At 45.7% G+C, this 11813-nt stretch overlaps 1 protein-coding gene across 1 annotated transcript in view; it reads right to left on the bottom strand.

Moving 5' to 3' along the window:
- Positions 1-11813, bottom strand: part of EPC2 (enhancer of polycomb homolog 2) — a 53276-nt gene that overhangs the window by 22887 nt on the left and 18576 nt on the right. Inside the window, exon 2 of the mRNA XM_018566779.1 lies at positions 2035-2194. Coding sequence (XP_018422281.1) covers positions 2035-2194 — 160 coding nt within the window. The remainder of the gene's footprint in view (positions 1-2034; positions 2195-11813) is intronic.

Raw genomic sequence — 11813 nt, forward strand, 5'->3', positions numbered from 1 at the left:
CCCGCTCAGATCTAGAGAGCTCCGGGCCGGCCGTTTTTCTACTACGGCCGGCCCGGCGGCAGTTAATAATAAATTTAATGGTGCTCCATAGGATGTACAAAGTTCTGGATATTTTTTTATTTCTTTTTAATAACCCAATCCTGATCTGTACTTCTCAACTTTGTCCCTGACCTGTTTGGAGAGCTCCTTGGTCTTTATGTTGCTCCTTGCTCAGTGGTGTTGCAGACTCTGGAGCATTTTAGAACAGTGTGTACACACGAAGATCATGTGACACTTAGATTGCATACAGGTGGTCTTTAACTTCAAATTATGTGACTTCTGAAGGTAATTGGTTGCACCAGATCCTGTGTAGGGGCTTCATAGCATACATATGCACGCGCCCCTTTTCCGTTTGTTTTTTTTTCTTGAATTTTTAAAACAAGTTATTTTCTTGATTTCATATTACCATTTTGGACTATTTTGTATATGTCCATTACATGTAATCCAAATAAAAAATCCATTTTAATTCCAAGTGGTAATGCAACAAAATAGAAAAAATGCCAAGCCACTGTATATTTTTACTTCAATCTTGGTGAGCTTCGTGCATTTCTTTATGATCTGTGCAGTAGTACAGTATGAAATTTTACCCTGTGCAGGAGCTTCCTGTAATAAAGACCGGTCACTGCTGCTCCCTATCCTTGTGCAGGGTGACTGGTCTGGTCTCTGCCCCCTCCTGTAATAAAGACCAGTCACTGCTGATCCCCTCTCCTTGTGCAGGGTGACCGGTCTTGTCTCCGTCCCCTTCAGTAGTTTTCTGCAGGCAGTCTGTAGCAGGTGGACGTGTTCAGTCTCTCCCACAGCTCTGCTCTCTATAAAGGGTATGTGCAGCACACAGATGTCACCACAGGATAATTACTGAACACTCCCAAATCAATAAACCTCAATTTCAAATGCATTTGATGCGCACAAAGCAGATTTATACTCTTTGAGGAATATATGTGAATGTTTTTATTCCCAGAGTTCAGCTTTCACCCATTCACACCACCAATCTGTGGATTAAAGTGGACCTTTACCCCCTTTTTTTGTAGTTCTGCATGCTGATATGAAATCATCTTACATTGATTATTTAAAAAAAACATTTTTCTTTTACTTACAATTATTGCTTTTTCCACTTCCTGGTCCTCTTGGGCACTAGTGATGTAATGTGCCCAAGCGTTGCATCCTGGGAAGGTTACATCAGCAGAGCATTGTTGGGAAATTTCCTCTCTAATCTCACGAGATCTCAGGGAAAGGCATTGTCCTCCCCTGAGATGATGTGCATGGTCACATGTCCTACTCACATGTGCCAGAGATCCAGGAAGTAAAAGGGAGATATATTAATCTGCCCTTAGTAAAAACAGCCACTGTGAGAAGAATTGGGAGGAAACAAAATAAAATAAGACATGCAAAGAAAAAAAAAAAAAGGGCATTATCTGGGGAAGTATCTGTTTGTAGATTGTCATTACTAAACATTCCTAAGGGTGTATTTGTTGTCATTTCAAAGATCTGGGTAAAGTTCCTCTTTAAGTCACCTTTCAAATTACTTGAAATACACGAGAATAGCTTGAATGAACTTGGAAAAAACAAACAAACAAACAAACAAACATGCTCACCAAAAATATATTATACTTGGTCTTTAGATTGGAAAAAGTTTGAGGTTCTGTAAAATATAACCCAACAATGAACAGAAGCGCAAGAGAGCATCTTACTACTGGTGTCTAACTATTCAGGAACCAAAACAGGAAATCTTAAGGTTATTTGAATTCATTAGGCAACCTATCGTAGTCCGGGTGATAAATGACATATTTTAGGGAAACAGGAGTATGCCAAGGCCAACGTTTAGAAGGCAGGCTAGAGAAGCAATAAAAACTGGAGCATGTTAAGCGAGTGCATTGAACGTTGGCTTCCTGTACGGAAGAGCAGGTGGTTTGTCCAGTTGAAGTAACAGATGCGGCCTGTGTGATAACTGGAATCCTGACAAGGACGACACGCCGGCGGTTTAATGCATGAACTTACGTTGAATGTGAATGAACTGCTTGGGCTGTTTAAATTCTCCTTTGTACAGGCGACTGTAGTAGTGGACGTTGCTCTCGGCCTCAGGAACGGGAATAACCATGCTCTCTTTCTTTTCTCTAAAAACCTGTTGTGCCGAGATAGCTCGTTGTAAATGGTGTTCCTGCAAAAGAAATTAAGAGGTTCAAGGTGCCATTCAAGCCATTAGAAAAATCGCAGTACATTATTAATCCGCTTCCCGCTCCCAAACCATTTATGTAAAAAGTAAAGCTGGACAAACACCTCAAGAGTCATTGCACTCGCATTCATTGCAGACACGCTCCATGCTATACTGGCAGCCAGTGCCCACAGCTAACAGATACCTGAATAGTGAAAGCAGCTGATTGGCTACAGTCACTGATTGGCAGACATTACTCCACCCAGCTGGCTACAGTCACTGATAGGCTGACATTACTCCACCCAGCTGGCTACAGTCACTGATTGGCTGATATTTCACCACCCGGCTCCCATGACAAGTCAATTGAAAACCAGAATTTTGCCGAGCCGGATATTGCCAGCAGGGCCACCAACAAATCAAATTTTAGCAGATTCAGCAGCAAACGGACAAAATTCAATCCAGTGTTTATAAAAAAAAAAAAAAAAACCCCAGCCCCTGCTTTTCATTGGGTTTCTTACAGATATGAGCTGTGCACACCTAATCTGGCTGGTTATGGTCAGATAAGAAATAAAGGTCGTATGCCTGTAGGTAATCCCTGACCTCTCCAAATAAACCTCAGCTGAAGCTACTCTAGGGAAGAAATAATTGATCGTGTTGGATTTTTACGGATGACTGCTGCCATTTTCCTCCGATATAAGCTGGCACCAGGGATATCATTTGGTTCTCCTCCCCTTCCTCTTTCAGCTGCATAAACATGCACACATGGCACATTTTATATGAAAATCTTTTGATTGCTAGACTATTGCCGGCACAGTCCGAGTGTACAGCACCAAACAGTGCTAGCTAGGGAGCTACTTTGCAGGAGTTAATAAACAAATGCACTTTTAAAACAAAATGCAGTTATCCCTTTTGTTCCCCTTCACGAGCCTAACCTAGCCCTACCTCCACAGTTGCATACTTGCCCTAATCCAGCGCCCAAAGTCTTTGCTGTTTGTTTACATCCTGTGCTGAAAGTCTTGCGAGCAATGGGCTTGTCTGTGCAATAGATCCTCAGACCTCTATGGGTCCCTCACCTAAGTATTTCTATCCCTGAGACGGGGGGGAGGCAGTCAGCTTCAGAATTTTTTTTTATCTGGCCCAATGGAAAGCGGTAGCATTGGTGACATAATGCAAAAATACCCGAAAACACTTAAAATCGCTTGTGACGCGTGTTTTAAAGGCTAGTTCACACCAAGCGCAAAGCAGGTGCAGAGCAGTTACAGAACGAATCAAAACTGCGTCCAATATATTCCAATGGTATTTTGGGCTCTAGTTCACATCGCAGCGTTCAGTTCCAGATCATGTAAAAAAAACGGCAGCAAGCCCTATTGTTTCTGCTCTGGAACGCATCAAAAGCACATGCAAACACCCTGGAACGCACTAAAATCTAATTTTAGGCAAAAAAATATTAAATTTTTTTACAAAAGCGGCCCAGAACGCGTCAAAAACACAATGCACTGCAGAAAATCATGCAGATCTGGTCTGCATATGGTGTGAACAAGCCCCAAGGCATTTCCACTTTAGTCTAAGGGGACAAAAATCTGCATTTAAAGAAGCTCATGTTTCATGCTACAGGCGTCTTTCTACAAGCGACAGAACGCTCAGGTGTGAACTAGCGCCCCAAAAAAACAATGGGATTCCTTGAGTTAGGCAAACAGGATACTCATGGCCCTAGCTGGTATAAAATTGAGCCAAGCTGAACCAATGTAAGTATACATAAAATATGTACACCTGAGGTCAGCTTTAATTGTATCTACATGAGGAGAGCAAGGAGAGAAAAGTTTGAAGGCGAGGAGTCCTTGCTGACATTTCCTTCGGAAAGCATTACATTTTCTAGATGTCATACTGATCCAAAGGCTTCAACACGTCCTGAGCACCTGACCCAAGTATGCAGATTAGTTTTGACTAGGAATGCACCGATGGCAATTCTGAGCATTTGGGCGAGTACTCGTACTCACCAAAATGCTTCAATACTTACCCCAATACAAGAACTGTGGTCAGAGGAAGATTCTCTCTGACCGGCAGTGCCACGAGGGAGCATGCACCCGGCTTCCCGGGCCAATCACAAAGCTGGGTGGTGGGTCATGAGCCGCCTCCCCGATTGGCTAGGAAGCCGGCTTCAACTGCGAGGCAGCCTGGCTCCCCGACCACTCAGGAAGCTGGGCGACAGGTCACGACACTGCAAGGCTTTCCGATTGGTCAGGTAGCCAAGGCTGCCTCAGAGTGTCACAAGGGAGCATAAATCAGGCTTCCTAGCCAAACAAGAAGGCTACAGTCACTGATAGGCTGACATTACTCCACCCAGCTGGCTACAGTCACTGGATGGGTCACGAAACCAGGCTGCGTCGCAGTGTGAAGGCCGGATAATTATATATATATAAAAATCAGTACTCGCTACCAAAAAAACGGTATCGGTGCATCCCTAGCTTTGACTATGGTCCCATGCTTGCCCTGAGTCAGCGTCTCAAAGCATTAAAGTCAGAAGCAGCATTTTCAGAAGATAGCAGCCTATGCATTGCTCATCGTACATAGAAACGTCCGTCTGCTTATAAAACATGCTGCAAGCTATTCAGAGAAGCGGAGGAGGGCTTCCACACACAGATATTATGTGGATACATATTACTGACAGAGCAATATAAAATTAAACACTTTCCCGTTTTATCTGTGAAAAAGCAAGCGGCATCTGACGTGAAATATCCAGCAATTCCCTGGAAGCAGTGTGATGGCGGGCCGCATCGCATGGGTCTGGCAGCCACTTAAATAATCTTCTCTTAAAGCACGGCACGTCCCCGCTCCCCTCCCCCACCCCGATAGCTCCGAGCAGCCAGCAATTTCAGCACCACAATCGCTCACCAATGGCAGCAACATTTCTTCTTACAATTTCTCTTTAAATTATGTACACGGAGTTTTTATGACTTAATGAAATCTAAATGACTGTTTTTGTCTCCAACACATTAAGCATCCATCTGTTATTGGATCTGTTCTCAGACTGCACGGGGAAGGGAATATTCTGCCATTAGATTGCCTTGTAGATGGAGACATCACTTTGCTCGACCACAGAGGAGAAACAAAGGTTTGCAAAGATCGGAGCCAGGGACGTGACGAAGCCTCTTCCTCTGAAGGAGGATTCAAATGAAAAGGACAATTCCAGGCGGCAAATAAATATCAACTAACAGCACGCTCGTTTCCAGGAAACTCTGCAAATGTGGTAAACCCAGAAATTTCACCCAATTGAATTCAATCTTTCATTAGAACATAATCCAGTCCTCCCAGAATCATCTGGTTTTTAACCATTTCAGAGCGAGGGAAGCCCCTCATTAAGACTCTGCCAGGTATAACTGGACAAATCCCAGGAGCCAGGTCGCCAATATTCCTTAAAAATGACAGCTGGCGCCCAACCTTCGAGGTTTTCTGTAGTTGTTGCCAATGGAGCTGATTGGCTCCTGGATTTCATATTAATTGTACCACCCCTGCATTATCCCTCATGCACCAATGTGTGTGCTTAGACATGGCAGTGCCAGAATCCATGAAGACACTTCTAGGCAATTTCACAACTGCAGATTCAGCAGAATTCAGAAGATTAACATTGTACAGCGCTGCACAAACTGTTGGCGCTATACAAAATCCTGAATAATAATACAAATAATAGGGTTAGTGGAAACTATAGGGAACAGCAGCAAGGGATATAAGCCTGCAGGCTCCCATCCTGTGTGTGTTCATCTTGATGCAATCAGCAGACTCGGGTAGACCTTCTTACATGCGCAGAAAGCTTTGGTCGGAGAATTTCACACAGCAGCTCCCTTTATGTTGCCGTATACATGCGCAGGAGTGAACGGGCTCATATCAGATGTGAACCAGCTGCATAGGACAGAATAGGATTACTCCATTTGAAAAGCATTTTACTGCAGCAAAATACATGGTCAATACGGACAAGTGTGAATAGGTAGCTGTGAAAGCGCTCCCTCTTACCTCCCTGGTCTCTTCTTCCGCTGAAGCAATTGTATGTACCTCAGTGTCCCCACATCCTATACAGTGTATAGAACGTAATTACTCAGGGACCTTAGAATCACTGCAAGGGTGGGGGAGGGAGGCTGCATGGGCCGGTCTAACAGCAAGCTGGCACAGAGGATCGTGCGACTTTATTTTCTTCCCTAGACCAAAATGAGCACTTAAAGTGACATTAAAGGATAATCCCTCCCCCCCCTCCAATGTTAGTGTCAGGACTTACCTTAAATGATGTCTCTTAATCCGATCATCTTCTTTTGTGTAGTTTTTAGCTGTCCCTCCAGCGCTGGTGCGGGTCTCCAATCCAGCGCTGACACCCCAGTCCTCCTCTCATGGAGTCCGAGTCCTGCTCCATAGACTTACCTTCCGTCATGCGTGCGCCCGTCCCAAGTTCCCTTGCGGCTGCCTGAGACTCTTCAGATGTGCGGACGGGAGCGCGCAGCGGAGACACAGGTAAGTTTAAACCTGTTTGAAAAGTTGTTTTTCTTTACGCTTTTTCATATATCTACTGCTTGCCTAGCCGTAGATCTATGCAAAAACATGCGAGGGCTTAACAACCCTTTAGGCCCCATTCACACCTAGGCGTATTGTAATATGCGCGTCTGTCGCGCGACCGTCACGCGTTTTTTTTACCGCGATTCGCAGTAAAAAAGTCGCGCGACCGTCGCGCGATTCCAAAGGCTACTTGGCTGAATCCAAATGGAAAACGCCCTACAAAACGGCCCAAAGTAGTCCCGGGACCTTTTCAGGCGTGGGCCGTTTTGTAGGGCGTTAGGGACGGGCGGAAATACGCCTAGGTGGGAACGAGGGCATTGACTACAATGCTATTTATTTTTTTGACCGTTTTGTAGCGCGTTCGTCGAGCGTAGGACGCACTACAAAACGGTCAGGTGTGAATGGGGCCTTAAGCCTTGCAGTGCAGGGGTAGCACCATGCAAGGGTTAATTGTAAAAAATGTACCCTCTTTAATCCAGCTAGCCAAAACAGAAAAGCTATGCATATATTTACAACTTGCGAATGGGATTCAGGATCCAAACGGCGTACACTCATTTCAAGCTTGTCGAAGCTCAGTGGTGCGAGATACTGAAATACTCGGGCTGATTTGGCAAAGTGTTCTAGAGATTTTCCCGACATTCACCGATCAGACTTCTATGGGATATCTATTCTAATGGCTGAAAGGAAGCAACTCTAGTACTCGATCAGAACATTTAAACAAGACCTTACAAGGGAGACTTGAACGTGTTCTCGATCTTCAGTGCACAGAATCTCCAATGAACCAAACAACTAAGGGCCCATTCACACCATCTTCAGACCAGATTGTTTCCAGACCCAAAATGCATCCTAATGTATCCCTATGCTATTTCTGGCCTTTGTTCACACCAGCGCAGTCCATTCCAGACCAGAAAAATACTGCTGGTCTCATTTTGTCTGGTTTGGAATGCACTAGAACTGCGGGCAGGTTCACACCAAATCTGGTCCGGAAAATGGTGTGAACCTGCCGTCAATACAATCATTTGGTGAAGATCTGATATCACACCACATTCAGTCTATATAGCATATGGGATTTTGTAGTCTAAAAGGTGCCCATACACTGCACGTTTATCGTACGAGAATCGCGGGAAATCCCGCGATCGCACGATAATCGCAAAGTGTATGGAAGGTGTGCGACCGTTTCTACTGTACGGTCGCACGTCTTCCGTTGAACAAGCAGGCTGGAAAACCCGTCGGGAATCGTACGATTCTGGGCGAGTTAGTGGCCTGCTTGCTCGACAACTGCCAAACGGGCTGGTGTGCGCGCGCACGCACACGCTGCCCGTTTGCAGTCATCGGAAGCCCGCCCCTCATTGCAGTCATCGGAAACACCCGCCGCTAAGGGGGACGGGCTTGCGATGATCGCAAGTACGATCTGCCTGTCCAAGATGGGCAGATCGTACGTTTTTTAAATTACTTTACAACCCTCACAAGACAGGGTTGTAAAGTGTATGGCCACCTTAGGACTGACAGACAATATATGAGTGGACAGACCAGACCTCCATCCTGTTCCAGCGTGTTTTTAGGCTCATTACTTCATCAATGGAGAATAATGAACCTCAATAGTCAAACAAGCCGTATACAATGCCAGGACTCCATCCCCAACAGTCTCTTGCCATCCAAATTGCACCGCCACACACTTGTTTTCTTCTGACAGTGCTACTCAAAGCAAATCTCACTCTACGTAATAAGAAAACTAGCAGAGAATTCACGGAAACCCTTTATAAAAACAGAGATTATCAGATGTTGTTCTGAATAGAAAACAAATTATAAATAGAAGCTTTAGTTGGGAATGGTGCAGCCATCATGCCGTGTGAACGACCTCTCAAACAGCCACGGAACTCATAGAAACCAGCAAAACAAAATTATTCCCGACCCCTCAGCACGGAGACACAGGTAAGGTCTAGGTTAAGTCCGGTATACGCGCTTCAAACCTGATGAACCGGCCGAAATTCGATGCGTGGGCGACGCTGCCGGCATGTTTCCGACTGGCATCCCTCGATCAGCCGATCGAAGGAGCGTGTGCCAATGAGCTGCCAGCTCTGCTCAGGTATTCTGACAGCGGCGGACGGACGCACTCACAATACAAAGGAAACAGCGGGAGATTCCTCAATCATCTCTTGTAAGCATTGATGGAGGAATGCGTTCTCTTTTCTTGGTTCAGCCCGCAGGTTGAAATAGATGGGCGACTTAAAAAGGAAAGTTTGAGTTGGAGTGACAATGAAACTGTCACAGGTCGGCTCAATAGGAGGAGGGGGCGGGTACAGCTGGCTTTGCCTCTAGATAGGCAGAGCCAGCTGTCACTCAGGCAGCTGGGTGGATCTCAATGTCGGGATCCGTCCCGGCTGCGGCGCTCTCAGTATAACCCAAGCTGTAGCTCGCTATATACTGAGCTTCGGGTCACGGGAGGAGGCTAGTATATGTCCTCCCGTGACCCTTAGGAGAACAATGGGGAAAACCACTGACCCCATAGTTCTGCTTTAACCAGTTGACATCCGCGGTGTTAAACCCCCTTCCCATCCAGGCCATTTTTCAGTATTCAGCGCTGCGACGGAAGCGCCGACCGTGCGCGGGGGGCGGGGGGAATGGGCTTGCCGCGAACGAGCACATATAGGCGATCGGCGGGCTATGGACCCGCTGATCGCCTATATGTGAAACACCCGGTACCGGGTGTTCGCATTGGACGGGTCTTTTCTGCCCGTGCGTGCCCGCTAGGGGGCGCGCGCGAGCAGAAAAAAATTGCCGTCTGGAGACGGCAACCCGCAGATGCTGCAGTGCCGTCCATCCGTTTTTTTACTACGGGCGGACGGCAAGAGGTTAAGGAGCAGAGTTCTAAAGCTGAACTCTAAGCAAACAGTAAGTTGCCATATTTATATGGGAGAAGTTTTTCAACTTCTTTAATCCAGTCCTGAGATGTGCATACCCTGCCACATAGCACAGCCAGGGTGGTGACATGACTTCTGTCACCTCAGATGTCCCTGCCTGTGATTGGGCAGTGAAGTATCAGCATTACACCAATTAGCCCATTCCTCTCCTTACTCTGCTCTCTCCTCCTGTCAGTACGTTACCTGTCAACAAAAGCCGCAGCACACCTGGTGCTGCATCTCCCTATCCCAGTCTGCATCAGCTGCTGGTTATCCTCCTATACAGTAAAACACAAAGTCGAATTCAATTACTTACACTAGTACACAGATCCTTTTCTTTACCCCATAAAATATAAATCATGTTAATTACAGTGTCTAACTCAGCTATAAAGCCCATCTCCAATCAAAACATTTTCTTTTTTATATTTTGGATTGTGTGAGGGGCAGGTTATAGAGTATCTGCCGGGTTTTAAAATTCTCAGCAAGTTCCTTTCCCCCAAATGCCGCATTAAATGCCGCCGCCTTGACTGCCCACTGAGGTTCTGGCGTTTGACAGCCGGGTGACAAGTGTTATGGAAATTCGCTTGGTTAAACGCACAAATTCATGCCGCACTAAAGTGCACCACAATATGTCAAACACAAAGAATTTGCCCCGTGCATAAAAGCACAGTTGTATTACGCTCTTTTGTGCATGGACCGGAGGTACCACTGTAGAGTCATGTAGAGTCAGGACACAGGTCATGTTTTCATTGTGGAGTCAGTGTAGAAAAGGGCAGAGCATACCCCCAGCTCCTTCATTTATTAAGGTCAAAGGACGACTCCCAGTGGGAGACGGCTTTACCACCTCAGCCAGTCAGCCCAAAAAGTACAGGTACATATCAAAAGGAAAAGGGGAATACACCAACATGGCCGAACAGCCATGTTGTTGCCCATCATCGTCAGCATGGACCCTATTCAGAGTGACCAGTATCTAGTAAGATCATTCTACTTGTTCTTATAGGTTTGAGACTGAGAAGACATTGCTAATGCGGTTATCTATATACAGTACGACTATACGGACAAGGCAGATTATCAATGTCTTCTTATAAAAGCAGATATGTATCCAAAAGGGATAGCGCAGTCCGCAATAGAGGTATAATGCGCATCTCGTTATACGGACTTCGCTAATGTGTACATACGATTGAAGGCAAGGAGCCCAGCGCAGTGCACTTAGTACTCACAAACCGCCAAACGCCTCCACACACTGCAAACTTGTCTCCAAGCCCGTGAGAAGGCTTTCACACTGACGGTTTTACCGCTGGTCCCGATTCAACCCAAGTACCCTCTGCTAGAGCGTTCCTCTGTTTAATCCGACACAGGGAGACAGATGACAATACCTAAAACACACACATCCTAGAATAAAATGTCCACATACCGTAATTCCATATAATAACATTTCCACAACACAAGGGTTCAGTCTGTACCAGGGTGGCTCCTTGGGGACACAGTGATTGGATTGAAGAGAAAAGGGCCAATTCACACTAACCACTGTGTGTTGCCCGACAGGGCCAATGCGCCAATCCTGGCACATCTCACGGTGGTTTTAATTTTTTTTTTGGCAGAACTTTATTGAAACGTCACAAGTCACATTTCATACAGTCCTATGGGCACAGTGGTGTGCAAGGCAGTTGTACTGCATCTTATCCTGCTGTGCTGAAAAAACTACATGACATACTTTAAACCACCACATTCCCATTGCAATACAGTGGTGAGAACCGATCCGGTCCATGATTGGCAAATTGCCTCACCTTGCATTGGAAACAACAGCCAGCGCAGCCCCGACGCATCTGGTGTGAATCGGCCCTTATTAAAGGAACTTGATAACATCACATGGTGCCATAAATTCAGCGTTTTACCTTACCGTGGGCACTTTTTGGCTACTACATACTCAAAACAAGCTGAAGCCTGGCTTAATATAGCAGTTATAACGCCACAGGATGGCACTCAAAGTTGATGTATCTAGTCATCACCATTTTATAACCAAAAGAAACTAAAAGCTGCAAAATCACAATACAAGACCAGTCATTGCAGCCAGCTCTGTATGTGCTGGGGGGACCGGTCGCATCAATGCCCTTATATTTGTTTTTAGTATTGACATCACTATGGAGAACAGTGTATCGGAAGAGGAAATCTAGCCTTGGCTCCTT

This window comes from Nanorana parkeri, unplaced genomic scaffold (assembly GCF_000935625.1).
Source record: "Nanorana parkeri isolate BGI_ZX_2015 unplaced genomic scaffold, ASM93562v1 scaffold974, whole genome shotgun sequence".
Classification (NCBI taxonomy): Eukaryota; Metazoa; Chordata; class Amphibia; order Anura; family Dicroglossidae; genus Nanorana; species Nanorana parkeri.